General features: G+C 35.0%; 1 protein-coding gene across 1 annotated transcript in view; it reads left to right on the top strand.

Moving 5' to 3' along the window:
- Positions 1-18,581, top strand: part of RASEF (RAS and EF-hand domain containing) — a gene marked incomplete at both ends in the record, with an annotated part of 31,133 nt that extends 12,552 nt beyond the window's left edge. Inside the window, 15 exons of the mRNA XM_082335598.1 lie at positions 2,019-2,114; positions 3,220-3,297; positions 3,756-3,871; positions 4,671-4,739; positions 5,650-5,734; positions 6,406-6,504; positions 7,129-7,220; positions 10,048-10,282; positions 11,322-11,459; positions 11,551-11,698; positions 12,668-12,749; positions 14,032-14,146; positions 15,008-15,127; positions 16,123-16,199; positions 18,473-18,581. Of these exons, the coding sequence (XP_082191724.1) occupies positions 2,019-2,114; positions 3,220-3,297; positions 3,756-3,871; positions 4,671-4,739; positions 5,650-5,734; positions 6,406-6,504; positions 7,129-7,220; positions 10,048-10,282; positions 11,322-11,459; positions 11,551-11,698; positions 12,668-12,749; positions 14,032-14,146; positions 15,008-15,127; positions 16,123-16,199; positions 18,473-18,581 (1,659 nt within the window). The remainder of the gene's footprint in view (positions 1-2,018; positions 2,115-3,219; positions 3,298-3,755; positions 3,872-4,670; positions 4,740-5,649; positions 5,735-6,405; positions 6,505-7,128; positions 7,221-10,047; positions 10,283-11,321; positions 11,460-11,550; positions 11,699-12,667; positions 12,750-14,031; positions 14,147-15,007; positions 15,128-16,122; positions 16,200-18,472) is intronic.
- Between the last annotated feature and the right edge of the window lie 1,406 nt (positions 18,582-19,987).

Below are 19,987 nucleotides of genomic sequence, written 5' to 3'. Positions count from 1 at the left end.
GAAAGTGTTCTAATGTGGACATAAGAAATGCGTTAATTAAAACATATACTATGGGCATAATTATTCCTTTATAGGACACACAATATACTGAATGTCTGTACATTTGGTATGGTTTCTTTCACCAAAGCATTTGCAGAATCAGAAGTAACAAAGTGCAGCCTGCCAACTTGCTGATTTTAAATAGTTCATGGTAATTGATCTGTGAAGGTAAATGGTATTCTAACAGATTTGCTTCAAACTGCATCTTTTTCTATACAAGAGGAAACACTCCTACCAAACCATAAGTTAGTTGCTTTCCTAGAAACAAAATATAATGACGTAAAAATGTTAAAGATACCACCCCAGAAAAAAAGGTGTATCATAGTACGTTTAATTAATGATAATGCAACTCTCAGCAGAAGTAAACTTTCCATTTCCAGAGAGACTAAGCATTTATGTTTACAAAAGAAATACATTTGCCCTGGAAAATTTCTGTTCTGCAAAAAGTGATAAATCACTGAAAAAAAGCCCTGAAGACTCTTTTTCACTACTGTAAAAAGGTGACTGGGATGTATGTATTCTCTCACTCTGAGAACATCCACAGTTATGTACTAGCATTATGTAAAAACACATCTGGTATGTATTATCCACATCTAGTTTGTGTTTCTTATTCTAAAAAGTCCTCAAATTGTCACAGAGTTTCATGGATTGCGATTTCTCTGTTCACACCTAGCTATAGGTATGAAAGGTGGGCTGTAACTTGTTTCTCACAACGTTTTTTTCATTTTCACTCCGAAATGTTCCCTTTAGCTCATAGCTCCACATACTCCACCTACGAAAACACCCTGAGAGTAAACGTAAGGTATTTGCTTTGTGGGTTTGTACTAAGCCATTAATCTTAATGCCTGTACTCAAGGCTATTGTTTGTCAGCGTGATCTCACTCACGCCACGGTGACACCTGCCTCTGCATGATAGTATCTGCAGGTTGAGCCTATCTATATTTTGTTTCAACGGAAGCAAATAGTTACCAAACAATACTTAGGAGTCCTATATAGGTGTCCACAGTAAGAGAATCCAGCTTAAGCCAATTACTTTGATTATCGTTTTAACACACAGATGACAGCATCAGCTATAGGAAAGTGTTGAATTCTGGGCCATGTCCATGTCTGTGTTTTCCATGTGAAAACTTAAGCTGCCTCATTGGCACCATGTATCACTACTGCATTCTGATTTCTTGTGTTGTGAAACTGTGCACTGAAGTCCTTGGGGAGTGACTGGAGTGAGTTAAACACATACTCATCTGTAGCACGTGGAACATACCATTCTTCTCATTGTGCTTGATGTAACTTCCTTTCAAAATCTCTGTTTTGATTAAAATAAAACTCAGAATAGTGTACTTGGTTTGATATTCAGACCAAGTATCATATGAAACTAAAGATGCTGTCATCAGCATACCTTTTACTGAACTTGGGCCTGTAACATTCCAACACTTGCAAGTGAAAAAATTTAAAAAAAAAAAAAACAAAACCAAAACAACCAAACAGAAATAAATACGTAACTGATGGTGGCACAGTAATGCTAGTACTAGCACATTGTTAAATAAGCCATAGAAGGCTGATTTGAAAAAAAGGATGTAATGCCCTGATCTGTGTGCGGGTATGTATGTATACTTCTATATATGCAATACAGACCTAAATTTATGTACAAATAAAATATGAACACTTCTGTTTCAGTGTTTTATTTTAAGACATTGAGAATGTTAAGCACAGGAGACTATGACATAAATAACAAACACTGAAATGACCTATATCTTTGCTTCCACCATACCATTTTATTTCTATGAATATTTTATACACGGACTGCAATTACAGAATCAGAATCTGTGGATCTTAAGGAAGGCAGAGGTTTATGTAATGGAAAGACAGAATTACACATATTAATCTAAGGAGAAAGTGTGTGGTTTCCAAACTGATGAATGCATTTTTTAATAAACTTTTGAAACCTGACTGAACTTTTAATGAGATTAAAAATATTGCAGGAGAGGCGAAAAGCTGAAGAAGCACTAAATGAGCTGAAGCGCCAATATGATACTGAAGTTGGGGATCTTCAGGTGACAATAAAAAAACTTAAAAAGGTAAATGAGTTGAAGTCATGGTGAGAGTTCTTAAAGTGTTTTAAGAGATGCTGACCTTACGAAGTGCCTTCCCCAAGATGAGTGATCATAATTGTAGCTTTTGAATTTAATGTGTATTAGTAAATGGCAACTGCAAATAATTTTTTAGGTGGTTGTTGTCATTCTGTGCTGTTGTATTCATTCTGTGTAATTTACTGAAATACTTAGGAAAGGGACCAACTGCTAGCCAAATTCTGTTGCTGAATAATTTTCTAGGTCCATCAAATTGTTAACACTGCAGTTACCTAGTCTTGTATTTGATACATTAGAAGTAGTCTAATATATTGCCTCCAAGTATTTGTAATTTATAGATTTAGATGAAATTGGCAACCCAAATATAGTAATTTACAGTAATATAGTGCCTTTTAGCAGCTAGTACATGTCTCTCAAATATTAATAGTAAAGGTGGGTTTAAGCTGTAATTGTAAATTGATGTTACCAGTGGAATTAGTTATTACTAGTGTGAACCTAACTCCAACCTGATCTTTTCATTTGATATCTAAGTGTAAGGTAAACTGAAATCTCACATATGAATATTGGTTTGGGTTATTTTGTAATTTGGGTTTAATTTTGACATTTGTTTTTGCTATAAGTTTTACCAGAATTATAGCGACCAATGAGGATGCATTTTCGTTTCTTCATATTGAATTGCACTTAAAAGAGCATTGATAGAAATGGAAATTTCTCACAAGAAACATGTGAGCTTGTAGTACAAATACTACACAGATGAGGTAGTATATAATGTTTTTTATGTTAGTGGGGATACACCTGTTTATATCTTCTCAATAGTTGGCCTCTCTGTCACTAGTTATGCATATTCAACATGTGCAGTGTGCAAAATGCTCATTAAACATTTTTAAAATATTGTTTAAAAAATTGTATAGAAAACCGGTGATTTTTAGAGTAATGCTGCCTACTTGCACGGTTGGGAAAACTGGGTTTTAAAAAGTTTAATAGCTGTAAACCATTTTAGGCATTATTTAATATGATTTCCATTACTTTTTTGTACTTTGAATCAGAACAATCAATAACATACATTAATTGTGCACTTTTTTTATCCTTCTAGCTGGAGGAGCAATCAAAAAATGTAAATCACAGGGAAGATGTGGTTGAATTAAAAAAAAGAATACATGATATGTTGCTGGTAAGAGATGATTATCATTAATATATTAATTTAGCCTCAATTTTAGCCTCTGCAATACAGGATTTTTTTTTTTTTTGTTTACATTTATTACTGGTAAGCTACGAAATAAACTTTTGAAGTTGTTGCTAAGTGTATGAGGATCTTTAACTTGGAAAAAAACCTGTTCTGTATAAATGCATACACATTCTAGGTATAACATTTAGAAATGGCTTGAGATGATATAGTCCCCTTTTTCTGTAACTGAAATGGAAGAATAAAAATTCAGTGGTTCTTGCATGCTAATTTACTGAGTTCTCTGTTGATTTAGAGTTCTTTCATTTTCTTTCCCTCTCTATGCTCAGATTTTCTAGTGTTTCATTTTTATTTAATTTTTATGCTTTTTATTTTACCATTATAATATTTCAACATTTTATGCAGGTGACTATGACAGCTAACATCTAATATCTTCCTTTTTTAAGGAAAATCAGAAACTTAAGAAAGATCTTCTAGAAGCACAGACAAATATAGCTTTTCTACAGAGTGAATTAGATAGCTTGAAAAGCGAGTATGCAGATCAGACTTTGAACACTGAGAGGTAAGATACTTCTACATGATGATATTTTCATCAGGGGGAAAAAATCTGTTGTTTGATATAGTTATTACGTATGCAGTTGGTAACTGTTATTTTCTAAATTTGCCATAAATGAAAGGTACATGTTTGACATCATGCGAAGTATGCCGTGACTACTGTTCTCCTGTCAGGTTTCTGAAAGAGCAAGTTCTGGATATGATGCGAACTCTTATAATCTTGCAAGGAAGCCCATTGATTTTACTGGGACTTTAGTTAGGAGTAAAAGTTATAGCATCAGTCAATTTTTTTCCTCCATGACTTGCACTCAGATGAATATCTGTATGAATATTAGGGAGAATAGTTTTGGAAGCCTCCCACATCAGTCTCAACCAGTTTTTTCTAAAGTGAATGACAGCTGCTAATAGATATTAATTTAAAGGAGTGTAAATTGCAGTTTCATTATGTGGCTATCTTCAGATAACACAAATGATATTTCAAGGGGAAGGGAGACAGTCCATACGGTTATTTTATAGATCTTTTATTTTTCATTCACAGTCTTTGTTTAGATATAATGGTAGAGATCAATGAGATTACTAAGTGATTTTACTTTGTATAAAACTACTTTTAACATATTTCAGCAGAAATGTACACACAGAAAAACTGTATTCAGAAGTATTTTGAAATGGTATCTTTTCCCCACTATATATTTATCACCTCTTACAAATGTTGACTGTTTAGTTTTGTCCTCTGCCAAAAGCAATATTATAAAAATAAAAAAGGATATCCTGTAAAGTATAGCTTCTTGTTTTTTTTTTTTTTGCAGAGACCTAGAAATGATCCGAGAGTATACTGAAGACAGAGATAATCTGGAAAGACAAATTGAAATACTTCAGTAAGTTCTTAGTAATTCAGGTTTTTATTAACAAACTTTGTCCCAACATATTTGGGGGTCAATGTTATTGTATGCAAAAGACTGGGATGAGATTTAGGAAAAAATACCAAGCAAAAATACTGCAATGGCCTCAATTCTTATAGAAGGTACTGTACTCAACTCTTACAGAAGGTACTGTGCTACTAACTCTACTGTGTTACTGAGCCACTAACTCTTCATTGTTTTTTCTTTTTTTTTCTTAGCCTCACTGACTTTCATTTCTTTATGATAAGCTGAATGAGATTTGAGTCTAGCCATACTGCTACAAAAATTATTACTTGGCTCCTTTTTTGATTGACTTCGCTTCTCCAGTAACTCCCTGTCTTATCATTATATAGAAAGTACTAAGTGTGTGCAGTATTATACAAGGGGCGCACAGATTTTCCTTTAAAGGAGGGTCACAATGAATAGGGTTTTTTATATGTTTAGTTAATTTCTTTACCCTAAACATATTTTCTCTTTCAACCAGATGAATTGCATCTGTCTTTAGAGTCATCTCAGCAATACTTAAAGGATAGTCACTTTGTATTTCAGAAATGGCTGTACCAGTTTACCACCCCATAGCTGTTTTTTTTGTGGCCATTCCTGCGGTGTCTTTTTTCCCTTCAGCTGACCACAGACCATGCTACAGAAGTGAAACAGGGTTTCCTAGGCCGCTGCTGGAGGCTAAACTTCACAGTGCTTTTTTCAAGTGTGATCATTGGTTTGAGTACATGACAACACATTTCTAGTTCCATGTTACTTTTTAGTGTTTATCTAAAGAAAAACAAAAAGGTTTTTTGATATGTATTTTTTCAGTTTTTCTGTGTGATGTTACATGATTTTTAATGTTTTCTTAACTGCTGCAATTTAAACTATGTTTCCTTATTAGATCAGCTAATAGAAAGCTACATGATAGCAATGATGGTTTAAGAAGTGCCCTTGAAAACAGTTTCAGCAAGTACAACAGATCATTGGTATGTATTTGTAATTTTGTTTTGTTGTACTAGAAGATTTAAGAATTAACACACCAAATGCAAATTTGTTTGTACTTCAGTGGGTAGTCAGAAAACTGAGTTTTATTCAGTGGACTCACTCTGGGAATACACTTCTGTAGTTGAATTTTGTTAGATTTTACTTAAGTTTTGTGAAATAATGGAGTTTTGTCAGAGCACAACTGCTTTCTGAGGTGCTTTGGAAAGTAGTGATTTTTTTAATATGCTATGGCCAAATGCATCTGATGAGGTGAATAATTCAGCAGTTTCTCTTGCACTAAAGGCAGTATGTTTGTATTGTGTATATGGGAATGCCCTAACACTGAAAACACACTTTTTCAGAAAACTGCTTTCTTTTAGTAGCAAGGTCTTTGCTACTAAATTTGAACTTTTGTCCAGGCAAGTCAATGGGAAAATGAATAGCAGGGACTGCTGACAACAGGGACCTCAGTCAGACCCTTTTGTGCTGTCACAGCTGTAGAGGGATCTGTTGTAACAGATGTAACCTGGCATCCTCCAAACTAGAGAAAGGAAGGCCTGAAAGTTACAAAAAATCTACTCTGCCATTTTGCAGTATTGGGAAACCTGTTAAACTCCCAAACTAATGATTGGGCAAGCCTTTACACCATCAGGGAAGCAACTAACTGTTTTAGAAGGAGGGAGCCAGAAAAATGGGCCCACAGAGACAATACTGGCCAGGAAGAAGGAAAATAGAGGTCATTGCCTGTTTCCAGCATACCATACCAATGAACGTGAGTGGCTTTTGCTGATACAGGCTACCAGAGATTCACTGCAGATGGAACAAGAGATACCATTTCCTTCTGCCATGCCCTGAAAGATAAGGGAGGCAGATTACAGAGAAGACAGAGGAAACTGTTCCCGGTGAATGAATGTGTAGAGGGACAGCAGCATGCATGAAATACTCTGTCACGTGCTATCGGTTGAGATCTCTCCGCTATCTCACTCAAGAACCAGGAGGTATCTCTACTAAAACTAGCTCAGCCAGTGACATTTCCCTTTTCACTTTAGTAGTCAACATGCCGTTTTTCTAAATATTACTTTTAAAAACTTAGCATTTTAAAGTCGTCAGGTATAGTCAATGAAATCATCCTCTTGGAATTTCCGTTGTCTTTTGAGGTTGAGTGTGGCTAGCACGTTCAGTATTAAGGCAACAGTGGAGCCTAAATGCTGTATGTAATGGGCCTTTTGACATTCAGTCCTGTATAAAGCATGAGGTTTAATTAAAAATAAGTAGTTGAATATATATGAAAGTACACAGTATTAATTTTGATGATCCACACTTTTTTCATGACAAATCTAGATGCTTACACTGTGTTCATCAAACTTACTATTCATTTGTTATGTATCTGTCGCAGCGGTTAGCAAACACCTCACCAGCAAGTACCCTTTCTAGAAGCAGTCCTAAATTTAATGGTGGACAGTCACCCCTAAACCCACGGTATGACAGGTAAGCTGTGTTTGCTTTTATTAAGTTTATAAAGACTAGGGCATCACACTTGTCGTAGAAGAGCAAATATTGTCAAATAACAGAGAGAATAGTTCTGTCTGATTCAGAAGGAATGTGTGACCATAGCATATGATCCAAAGTACATTGAAGTCAATATGAATCTTTTCAGTGACTTCAGAAAGCTCAGGAAAACTCTTTTCAGTGCAAATCATGAACTTATGGAGAGTTCAGACAGCCTCTTGTTTGGTCTTGGACTGTTTTGATTCTAGTTTGATTGTCAATCTCCCTTCCTTGTCTCCAAGAAACTGTAAAAATCTACTGAGGACCTCTGGTTAGCTAGCTTACTCCATACTTAGGAAATAAAACATTTTTGGTCATATCTTCAGCCTGTATCTGGTTTTCCAATGTAATAATTATTATAAAGGTATGTAGGCCTAATTCTTCAGAAGAATAAACATCCTCATCTCCCACTGACATGCAAGAGTAGTGAATGCACTTGGATATTAATGGGGTAAGAGCCATAGAGAACAGTAAGTTATCTAAACGCAAATATCAGATGGTTAGAGCTACTTTGGTTTTGTACTTACTGGTTGCAGGTCATTGATCAGAGCTTCCTCAGATCATTGCAGGGACTCTCACTGAAGTCACTGGGCATTGGATCCAAACTCAAGTGCTGTAGATCATGATATGTTTTCACACCTTTTTTTTTTTTTTAAACAGCTGGAACTGCCAGCAAAAATGTGTGTCCTTACTCAATTGATAGATTGTTTTGTCTTATTTTTCTTTCAGTCGTACTTCAAACTCTAGAGAGATTTCCATTGGAGTTCTTAGTAGTCTGTGTTCTACATTTTGCCAGAGAGATGAATATCTTTGGTAGGGATTAAGTTGGCTTCTGCTTCACACTAATAATATCCCCATTCATTCAATAGTGTTACTTTTATTCTGCTGTCTCCATGTGAGTTGTGTTTGCTGGCTGTAAAGTTTTGCTTGTCACAAATTGATTCGTTTGCTGAATGCAGATGAAACCAATCCCCCTCTCTTGGACGCCTCTGTTGCAAATTTTGAGAGGCATCCACTACTAAGTTGCATATTACATTGAGTAATTTTCTGAAGGGATAACTAAAACCTCTCTGGAGGCTTAGTGATGTCCTTTTCTGTGAATATTTATTAGTACCTGCCACATGGTGCTATTCTTGCATTCCCACAAAAGTGAGAAATGCAAGCTACTTTAGATGAAAGTTTATGTGGTAGGAATAAAAGTTACACTTAACAAGTGTGACTTATTAGTATCAAAAGACAGAAAGATGTATCAATGTCCCAAAACCTGTTCATTTTCAGTACTTTGTCTCCTGACATCAGATCAGCATTAAGAGATACTGATTTGCATTCTAACATGTTTTGAACAATTTATATCAGTAGGTATGCTTTTTCTTTTTTTTTAGCTGTATCATACATCTTGGTCTAACTTTCTTTAAGCACATATGAAATTCCCAGCATTGAATTCATGCTTCAGTGAGGTTGAAAATTGCCTACTAAAGACCTTTGTTTCAGGGAATGCCTGACAAGCTTAACTTTGTTATAGCATGCACCCTTCCTCTGTATTTCAGTGATTTGGATAGGCTAGTAGGTGCATGAATACAAATAGCATGGATGCTGTGATATTTCACAGCTCATTCATGTGATTATTCATTAGCCTGAAAAGATGTAAACTGATGATGTTACATGGGACAATGATGCCTCTGTCACCCCTGTTTGGCCACTTGCAGGGAGGAATTCTGTTCAACTCAGTAACAGCTCCATAATTTGGTGGTTCTCCCCAGTGTACTCTTCTGTGGTGGGCCATTGCACTGGGAGCTCCCAGCCCCTCTGGCAGCAAACTATCTTTACAAGGATTGATGCTGACCTTGGCTGTTCTAGCAGCTTAGTGCTTCACGTCCATTCCCAGTAGGACAGAGCCAAAGTGGTTCTTTCTTCTCTGCTCTGACTTGGAGACCTTTTCTACCTCACTTTAATTTGTGCCTGTCCCTCTCTTGCTGCAGGAGCAGGATGATGATTGTAGCCGTAGTAAACTTTTTTAAAAGATTGATTCTTTAAGATTCACTCTATTAATCTTTCTTTTCTGTAGTTTCAGTTACATAAATAAAAAACTAAATTGTTTTTTCTGTAAGCCATACTGTCATTGCTGCATCTGTTTAAGTATTTTTATATATTGCAGCACCCAGAATGAAAATAAAGAAAGGCCTTTGAAGGAAGGGTGAGGGCAAAGAAAGGACTTTTGTATAAAACCTTAAGTTTTGTGTAGCCTACCAAACTGTAAGAAAACACGTTTCAGTGACTTCTTCCACCGTTACTGATCTCCTGAACTCAGTTACCTGCTTTTCCTTATTTATAGCTGTTACTTATTGGCCTGTTTGCCTTTGTGAGCAAATGCGTTCATTTGAATGAGATATAGTACTTCAAGGTCATTTTATGTGTCTTAGAATAGGCCAAAATTCGCTAAACCATCAGCTATCATTTTCTGCCTTTAATGTCTTCATTGTACATAACTTTTTTAAACAACTATTTTTTCTGTGTGTGAATAAATAGGCATTCTTACTGAGACTCAGGAAGTCATCATCAGTAACATGAATTATATAATTTAATCTGAGTGTTCTAAGAGATATGATTGAAAAAGAAATTATTTAGGCAAAATAGGCATTGGCATATGCCTTAAACTGTATAGTTAGCATTTCTAAGTATTGACTATTCCAGAATGGCTCAGATTTTTTGGAGAAGAACAATTGTGGAATAATTTTTTTTCCCCCCCCTCCAATATTTTTTTTATTAGATCATCTCATTCTTCTTGTGTGGATGAAGATTATGATTCTTTAGCCCTTTGTGATCCTATGCAAAGGATAAACTGTGAAGTTGACAGCTTGCCTGAGAGCTGTTTTGACAGTGGTTTGTCTACCCTGAGAGATTCAAATGAGTATGATTCAGAAGTGGAATACAGGCATCAAAGGATTTTTCAAAGGTCACAGTGTATGCAAGAAAGCTTTGGTGGTGATGCTTCTGATACAGATGTAAGTGCCAGACTTACTCCTTCTCTGAGAAAGACATTTAGTTGGAGGCTAAATTAGTTTCTGGTTTTTAAAATTAAATGGATCTTTGCCCATAGGCCAGTTAAAATGAAGTATTTGGGTTACATACATTTAAATAAGATTAGTGACAATATTTTGGAGAATGCATAAATAGTTACTCCTCTTTAAGATAAAATGTTTGACATTTTTTGATAGGTTTTTGAGGTAATTACTTAATTTTTGAAGTACACGTGGTTTTTAAAGGTTGTTAACATGCAGACAGGAGCCCATTTTCTAATGACTAAAAAGCAGATACTATGGAAGTAAAACAGGTTTCTATTCACTTTCTCTTACTATGGTGTGGCACTGAATGAGAAAAAGAATACTCTTAGTGCATACATTGACTTACACAGTAAGTCTCAGACAATTTAGAAATGTAGGAAGGTCTTACTGTGTCATTTTTATTGTTAGTAAAATGGAGAGCTTTACTGATGACTACATAGCAAGACTAGTATCAAGCACAGCAGAACACGGGGTTTTTTAGAGTAGGCCCTTTACTGTGCATTTAATAGAGACATTTAGTCTCTGTTTGCAGTTGAAAATGCTATGAATAGCGCTGATTACAGTTGTGCAGTATTTAATTTAGGTTGAGTAGTAATAGCATGGAGAGTAATGTCTTGTAGGGAAATTCTTAATTTTTGTAAAATAAGCTTTTAGATAAAGTATTTGTTTATTGTAATTAATCTTTTAAGCTGAAATTTTCCATCTGGAAATTAATTTGCTCTGTCTGGAAACTGTAATGAAAGCAAGTATGCCAAACAGCAAACATGTTTAAGGACCAAATATAGGCTATAGTAAACAGCAAATGTGAGTAAGAACAGAATAATCACAGTATTTCAACTAGAATTGCACAGCTCTATTTGGTCATTTATCTCTGTTTAATCCAAACTGTTAAAACAAATGTTTTAATGAGTCTTAGCTGTGCCTTTCCAAAAAAGCATACTTTTCTCACCAGAGCTAACACACTAGCTTGTACTTTTAGGTTCCAGAGATCAGGGATGAAGAAGCATACAGTCCTGATAACAGCTGTACAGTATTAGACTGGAAGCCCTCACGACCAGTAAGTCGAAGCAGCTCAACTGCTTCAACAAGGAAATACATATCCGCTCTCACCCCTCAGGTAACCAGTTCTTTACCAAAAAAAAAAAAAGTGTTTGATATAGAGAATATTTTTATATGAATTGAAATAGAGGAGTTCTTTTTATTTTCAGTCAGATGCAACTGAGTGTACTCCGAAATATGCCAGTTCAGAGAAGGCTTACAAGATTGTTCTTGCTGGAGACGCAGCGGTGGGAAAATCCAGTTTCCTTATGAGACTTTGCAAGAATGAATTTCGAGGCAATACCAGTGCAACCCTCGGTATAGTTGTTCTTAAAATACTAAAGTGAATTTCATTGCTGTTCTGCAGAAGTGGGTGAAAAGATTACCTTTTGTGATTGCTTGCCAGGGTTTCCTGAATATACATACACATGCAGTTTCTTAGGCTTTGAGATCTAATTGAGTACTAAAGCTTAGAAGTGCGTAACTGCTGTTTGGAGTGGGTAATAGAGTACTGCTGTAATTTAGCTTCTCTTTGCAAAGCACAAATCCTGTTCATGAACAACACAAAGCACCAGAAAAGGGAGTTTCAGTGTAATGAACTTAGAATATGCGTACAATCCTTTTTACACTTTTCATTGCTTTCTTGTCTTCTCAGCTCTTTCCTCTTTCCTTAGTATTTCATACTATCCTTTGATGTGTTTCATACTATTTTTTGTCTCCATTTCTTCAAAGTGTTACTGAAGCTTTGGTTTAAATGCATCTGGAGGGATTTCTGACTGACTTGTGTATATTATTATAGCTGTCAGCTAACAAACTTGTCTTACTGATTCCAAAGAGTGAATTTTTGTCTTTCAATCAAATCATAGTTATATATTTGTTTTATTGCCTCTGAGTCAGGATTTTTGTTCTGATTTATCTTTTTCATCCTTGTCACTTGAAAGAAAGTCTGTTTGGTAAAAAAGGCTGTTTTCTCTTCCTCCATAAAACTGTTTAGCAAAATAAAGCAGAGAGAGGTCTTCTTGTTTGCTGGTCATGCCAAATTTGGATCAATGCTTCTGGGAAAATGTGTGGGTAAAATATTTCTTTAAATGTTTTCCTGAACACAATTTAAATATGTTCAGGGGATTATTGCAGTTCAAGGCTATGTGAACAACTGAAACCTCATAATCTATTAAAAGAGATGAATTTTGAAATAACTGTTGTATATGGCACGTAACTTTTCATTTTCTGTGGGTTTTTTAAGGTTACTGGTGTTTTTTATTAGACTAGACTCATTATTCTTTTCAGGTGTGGATTTTCAAATGAAAAGACTAATTGTTGATGGAGAACCTGTAGTGCTACAACTGTGGGACACAGCTGGACAGGAGAGGTTAGTGATTCTTTGCACTTATGTAATTCAAGTTGTTTTGTTTCTAAAAGACAATTGCCTTTTTTCATCTAGGTGAAAAAAATTCTGCTAAATATTATATGGCCCTATAGTAAGTCAGTATGGCCATATGTAAATGTCTATAAACAGATGTTACTTTGCTCTGCTGAGACCCCAAGACAGGTAGAATGTTTAGTTTTTAGCTTTGGTGATGCTTGAGGTAATCTTTTCTCTCTGCAGAGATAAATAGCTGAGGTTCACTACAGCATTAACTAATTAAATCTGTGTGTCCCTCTCTTGCAATACAAAAAGATGGAGTAGATGTACATTGTTTCTTCCGTTTTTAGTCTTTAGCTTCCTTTGTCCTTACAGAACTGTATTTCTGAGCAGGCTTTATCTTAGAGATTCCCTTCCCTTCATCCTCCTCTCCTCTTCTTTCCTTGAAAGTCTTGATCCTGATTTGCATTGTATTAGTGTATGAAAACTTCTTCCCAAAGACTTTGAAGAAACTTATGGCAAAGTTGTACAGATTGCTCAATGTATATCCAAGGTTCTTCAAATTATTGTCTAGAGTTTCCTCAAAATGTTATGACATCCTTACTTGAGAGCAATTACTTCTTTACTGGCAGCTTATGGGGCTTATTAAGAGGTTAATCTAACACCTTGGAAGTCAGTTTAATCTGTTCATTGACCAGGATTTGTATTGGGCTGTATGTGTTTACTTTTGCCTGAATGAGTGATTATGTGAAGTAGGTAGTCAGAGGCCCGATCATTGTCCTCCCACATAATAAATATGTGGAGAATATTTTAATATATAATTTAAATACCTAGTTGCTGTACTTGGTTGTTAAGTAGATTGTGTTATGTTAATGGCAAACTGATGAATTCATTCCTGGAGTAAGTTTATTGGTTTCATATTTTTTCAAATGTAGCAGAGTAACCTACTCAATTTATGACATTATATGTAAGCGAAAAAGCCTTGCCACCTAATCAAAAGTCAAGTGCAAAGCAGATTATTTGTAATAGATACACTGTAGATTGTTTTGATACAAAAAATGTTGATTGCTGTTTAGGACAGAATCCTGTGGATCCTTACTGAGCATTTGTAGACCTGCATCAGCAGTTTTCAAGAACTACTTCTGAAAGAAGCTATGGGAATACTCATCCTGTAATGTCGAGAGAATCTTACTCAGTAGTGCAATAAAGTAATGATGTGTTCTTAATGATGTTAAATTGAGTTCTTTTTTGATAATGTGGCCTTATGCAAATCTTTTTTTTCTGAAAGATTCCGGAGTATTGCTAAATCATACTTCAGAAGAGCAGATGGTGTCTTACTGCTATATGACGTAACGTGTGAAAAAAGCTTTCTTAATGTGCGAGAATGGGTAGATATGATCGAGGTAAGACCCTTAAGTATATACAACTGAGAAACTATGTTTCACTGCATTGTTAACCTTATTATTTGTAAAATTGGAATATCTGTATACTGGAATTAGCCAGACTGCAGTCTCTCATAGAAGTAAAAGCTACGTGGAAGTCCTAAATGTATCTTGATGTATTCAGTTAGTGTTAAAACTGGTACATCTTTTTGTTTAAAAGGGTATCATGTAACCACACTCTTCCCATTCACTTTCTTTTGAAATGAACATGAGAGCCCATTTGAGATACCCTGTTGTGGATGGCTTGAGTATTCCTTGGAGTCTTCACATTTTAAACCAATATGTTAGATTCTGTAAATTAGCTATAGTTCAAGTGAAATTTTCAGTATTTCTTTCTACTATTATGGCTTGTTTGTTTATTTGAATACAAATTTTTGTTTAATGAAAAGGGTTTTTCTCTTGTACCAGAGGCATTTAATAGGAGGAAAAGTGATAAGCAAAATCTTTTAATTCATCTTCTGAAAGCCATTTCTTTTAATCATGATATAGGAGTTGGTCGCTTTTCCCATAGTAGTTTTGTTATATAGCATTTGGATATGGTAACCATTTCCATTAGATTCATTGAACACGTGAAATTCCTTATTGGGAAACAGGGATTATGGGAATGAAAGCACATTTTTGCAGGCCGATATTTAAGCTGGCTGCTTAAATATTGACTAGCTCATGAAAAGTTCTCAGCATGACTTTCATAATTTGTCATTTTTTGAGATAGTGTGCAAGACTTTTTTTTTGTGGGAAGGAAATCAGTATGACATGATGGTGGTAGTTACTTTTTTGTATTCTGAGTGTTATAGCAATAAGGAAATAAAATCCTCTTTACAGGATGCAACTCATGAGAATATTCCAATTATGATGGTGGGAAACAAAGCAGATCTCCGTCAAGCTGTTACAGAACAAGGGCAAAAATGTGTGCATATAAACTATGGAGAAAAGCTGGCTATGGTAAGGTCCAAGTCTACCTGTTTAAGTCTAAGATGGTGTTAAGAACTTTAAACTGAAAACCATGTGAGAAACTAGTAAACAAAAGTAATTTTCTGGTCATTTGTTCAAGTCTAGGATTCATGGATACTTTTAATGAAAACTGTCTTATTTTGATGGTGTTTGCTGGGCTAAGTGTCCACTGAGCTGAACTTCATTATTGGCTAAGACAGCCTTTTCAGTCTTTATGGTGAAAAAGTGGATGGACTAGGAGACTTGAGTTTTTCTGCTGCCAAAGAGAAGTTGCCAGTGCAAATATGAAGCACACTAGTGGGTGTATGAGGCTTTTTGCCTGGCTTATATCTCTCCAGCTTTTGAGTGGAATATTTTCATCTTCAAGAGGATATCTTGTGTTCCTGCCACATCTGCAGAAGGAAAAAAGGAACTCTCTGCTATAAATAGAAGTGTGGACAAGTTTTTTGAATGCATTTGTATGGGGGATAACGGATACACATATTCCATATTTTGCAGAAAAAAATGTAGAATCTGTAGAGTTTTGAGCTGCTGAGTGCTTGTGCAATTGATTGATTATACCGGGGCAGATATCATGTCTGTTACTTAGATATTTGTGCTTAATCTAGAATACCAGATGCTGTAGCTTATGAGTAGCCAACAAGGTGGATTCAGTAACCTGTCCTATCAACTCTCTTCCTATTTTGCAGTCTGCTGGACAAGAAGATTGAGTTTCGACATTAAGCCTATAATGTGTTTTTTATTCAGTTTGTTAATTCAGAATATAGTGAATATAAAAAAGATACAATTAAAAAGCAATTACTGGGTTTTTTCACAGTACTAAAATGAATATATTGGAGAATGAAGAGTACCAGAAGAAATCCTGTTCATTTAAATGTGTGTCATCTTTCTTTGTGTTATTGAGGAAACCATTTGTAATTGAATATACGTATTCACATGGGAACCATTTTAGATTAGTTGGCTTAACATTTTATTTTTACTCACAGACTTATAATGCGCTATTCTGTGAAACAAGTGCTAAAGACGGATCTAATATTGTAGAAGCAGTTCTTCATCTTGCTCGGTAAGTAGCCATGTTTCTATTCTCAAAGCATATCTGAGTGTATTTTATAAAAAGGACGTTATTAGTGAATATAGAATCACAGAATCATAGAATGGTTTGGTTTGGAAGGGACCTTAAAGATCATCTGGTTCCAACCCCCCCGCCATGGGCAGGGACATCTTCCACTAGGCCAGGCTGCTCAAAGCCCCATCCAGCCTGGCCTTGAACATTTCCAGGGAGGGGACACCCACAACTTCTCTGGGCAACCTGTTTCAGTGCCTCGACACCCTCATACTAAAGAACTTCTTCCTTACATCTAATTTAAATCTACCCTCTTTTGGTTTAAAGCTGTTACCCCTTGTCCTATCACTATGCTCCCTTGTGAAAAGTCCCTTTCAAAGACACACATACATTTAAAATTGTACCAACATCAAATTCAACAAACAAAATTTAAAAAAGAATACCATATTAAATCTTTATAGATAAATGCAAGACAGGATTTATTCTCAGTTTAATCAAGTAACATTTTTGCTTGCAAATGTTACAAAGCTGTCACAATAATTAATTTTTAAATTAGAGCTCAGTAATAGACCTAACAATTTTAAAACCTGTTTGGTGAATTAATTACATTTATTAATGGTACATGGATTTACTTTCTTAATTCTTTCTTATATTAATTTCAAATGTGTATAATTCTATGTATAATTAATTCTTAATTCTTTCACATATATTAATACGTATTCAGTTTTATTACTGACCATTCTAATCCCACATGTTTTCTTTGATGTCCCTTTCTCTAAATTATTTAGAAGGTAGAAATTCTGATTATATCCATTTAGCAACCCGGTATTTCTGTGATAATGTGTAAGCCAAACATTATACTTCTACTACCTTTCCAAACCATTATTAGTTACAATTTAATTTTCAAGGGCTGACAGTATGTAATGAATCCTCAGCCTCTGATTTTTCAGTTTAATACATAGAGCTCAAGGCCAGAATTACAAACCATACTCATGTGATTTTTGCAGCAGCCTAATGCAGTAATCAAACTTTTTGACGTTTGGTCAGTATTTGATTATTCATTGTTGAAATACTACTGATTAACATGGCTTGATTACAAAATACTGGCTTTCTGAGAGGGTCGTTGCGTCTTCACATGAGACTTTCAAGAGCACCTTTATTTCCAGGAAAATGAGTCCGTCAGAGATGCAGCAGGAACGTAGGCATTTATTTGTCTGTCAGTGTCAATGTGAAGTTAATTGCTGATTTAAATGACTCATTTCCAAGAACCTGGCCATGAATGCAGGAGTGGATTATGAAACTAGAGAACATACATAGCACAGTTATATAACATTAATCACTGTTGGAAAATTATTTCTAATCTTTAAACATGATAACTTTGTTTGACTGTTTCAAGGATAAAAAAATGTTTTGGCAGTTGGAGCCTCTCTTTTCAGAATCTCAAAAAAAAAAAAAAAAAGTAGTATGTTTCTTCACAAAGTTCATTGATCCTCAAATGGTCTAGACATTACCTGGAACTTTGATCTGGAATGCTTGGCTGCAATTTCTTTACTTAAGTCTTAGTAATTTCTATTCTTTGAAAGAAGCATTTCATTTTGAAATAAAAATTTCTAAATGAACATTTCATTACCATTATGTTGAATAATACAGTGTTCTGAGAGGAACTTCATAAATTTATTTTACTAATATGAGGAGGACTTAAATTTTTTTGTGTGTGTGTATATGTGTGTGTATATATATATATATAAAGAAATTTTAGAGCTGGCTTTTGACATTCTAGGGGGCCCATAGTAAGAATACAGATCAATAATGGCTCATATATACACAACTTTTAAGGCTGCATTTATCATAAAACATCCAACAATGTGTGTTTTTTCTCTGAGGGTAAATTATACTTGAAATTGCACTTATTTAGTTTTATACTTTCAGCTATGAATATATTCTGTTTCTATGGTAATATACTGAAGCAAACAAATTAAAGAAAAATTATCAAAAGAAAAGGAAAGGGAAAACAGAACATTGTGGAGTTATTACATATCAGAAATTATTATATTTCTATCACTAACTATGATTTGTATAGAAATATTGATATGATGCCCAAAGTGGAAACTTATGAGACATGTTGATTCTGTGCACTAAAAAACATAGTTTTAACCACACAATAGATGATGGTGAGCTCTGTAAGATATACTGGAAGAAACGGAACAGTGAACATGAATCAAAATGTATTAATTGAGTGCATTTGTTTGTTTGTTTGGTTGGGTTTTTTACAGCGAAGTGCGAAAGCGCAGTGATAATCAAGATGATACGAGGTCAGTAACCAGCCTGGCTGGGACACCTGTCAAAAAATCAGCACTCACGAAAAACTGTTGCAATGTTTAAGGGATGGATACTTTTCCTGACCTAAATAACTTGTATATTTAAAAAAAAAAAAAAGAAGGATTTCAATAATGTATTCTTTTTATTGTGGATTTATACATTTGTGTATTTAGAAATTGCAGATCATGTTAAAAATCCAGACTCTACTTTCTACTCATTCATGTTTGTGCATTTGCTTTGCCCCAGGGGCTCTGTTTTCAGTTTTCTTAAGTAATATAAGTCAATGAAGTGAGCTCGGAATCAATGCTACAGTAATCACTGCATACAGTATAGTAATATATTTTATCTTCTTTACCTGCTTGTTTCTTTATGGGCTCAATATTTCTTACATACAGAACATGATAATATCATTTATCACTCATAGGAAAAGAAAAAATTACGGCTTCAATTAATTCAATCTCTTCTTGTGCATGTCTGCTTATCTAGTTTTTTGAAGGCCTTAAGTTATATGTTGATGAAACAATTCCTAAGAAAACCACAGACCATTAAAAGGTTGCCTAGATCCAGGTAACCCCTAAGTTCAGGGCATGAAGCAGAATAGTCTCTGTTGGGAGAAGACAGTGGCAGGTGCATGGGTTCATGTGTAATTTTGCAAAAGTTGGTGAGTTAGGATTTATTTAATTTTGGGAGTTGGGCTTTGATTCAGAACCGAGAAGTAGACTTTACATCTGATCCTACACAGCTCAGAAGTGAAAGGAACATTTGCATGGACCATTACCATTAAAAATTCCAGAGAGACCATAATACCTGTGATATGTAGGATTACTGAGATGAATTAATGATCCAATACCTGCCTGTTTGTTTAGACTAGATCATTATTAGTATTACAGAGATATGGGTTGAAATTTTTCCCTTATTTTTCAAATGTCTTCCATTCAGACACTAATTGAGAGATTGTATTAGTACAGAGGAGTCTATTTTAATGGATATCTTTATGCATTTTTGAAGTTTTAAACCTGCAGGTGAAAGAATTACTGCACATGCGCAAGCATCTGTATAAACTGTTCATTAAAAGAAGTTCCTGAAATGAACAGCAACCACTTACCTTGATGAGAATTCCTTTGCCTGATTTTAGGAAAATACTGAGAAGCTCAACAGTGGGTTGTAGCTTTAGGTGTCAGCATCTCTAAAAACTGAGTTGTTATTGCTTATAGTAGTTCGCAGCAGTCCTGTAGTGTAGTAACAATTGTAGGTATTTCTACAGTTAACAATCTTGATCCAATTCTTGTCAGCTTTCACTGATTTTGATGGGAATGGGATAGGGCCCCTTCAGAGTCAACAAACTATTTTAGTCTTTTCTGTATATATTAATAAAACATCTCCAGGCTGAAACCTAGCTCAGTAAATTAACCTTGGATAAAGTTTTATGGACTGATTGGAAACCCATATGAGTAGCAGGTGTTACTGCA

Source organism: Platalea leucorodia, assembly GCF_965183815.1.
Source record: "Platalea leucorodia genome assembly, chromosome: Z".
NCBI classification, from domain to species: domain Eukaryota; kingdom Metazoa; phylum Chordata; class Aves; order Pelecaniformes; family Threskiornithidae; genus Platalea; species Platalea leucorodia.
This window is presented reverse-complemented; position numbering and strand designations above follow the sequence as displayed.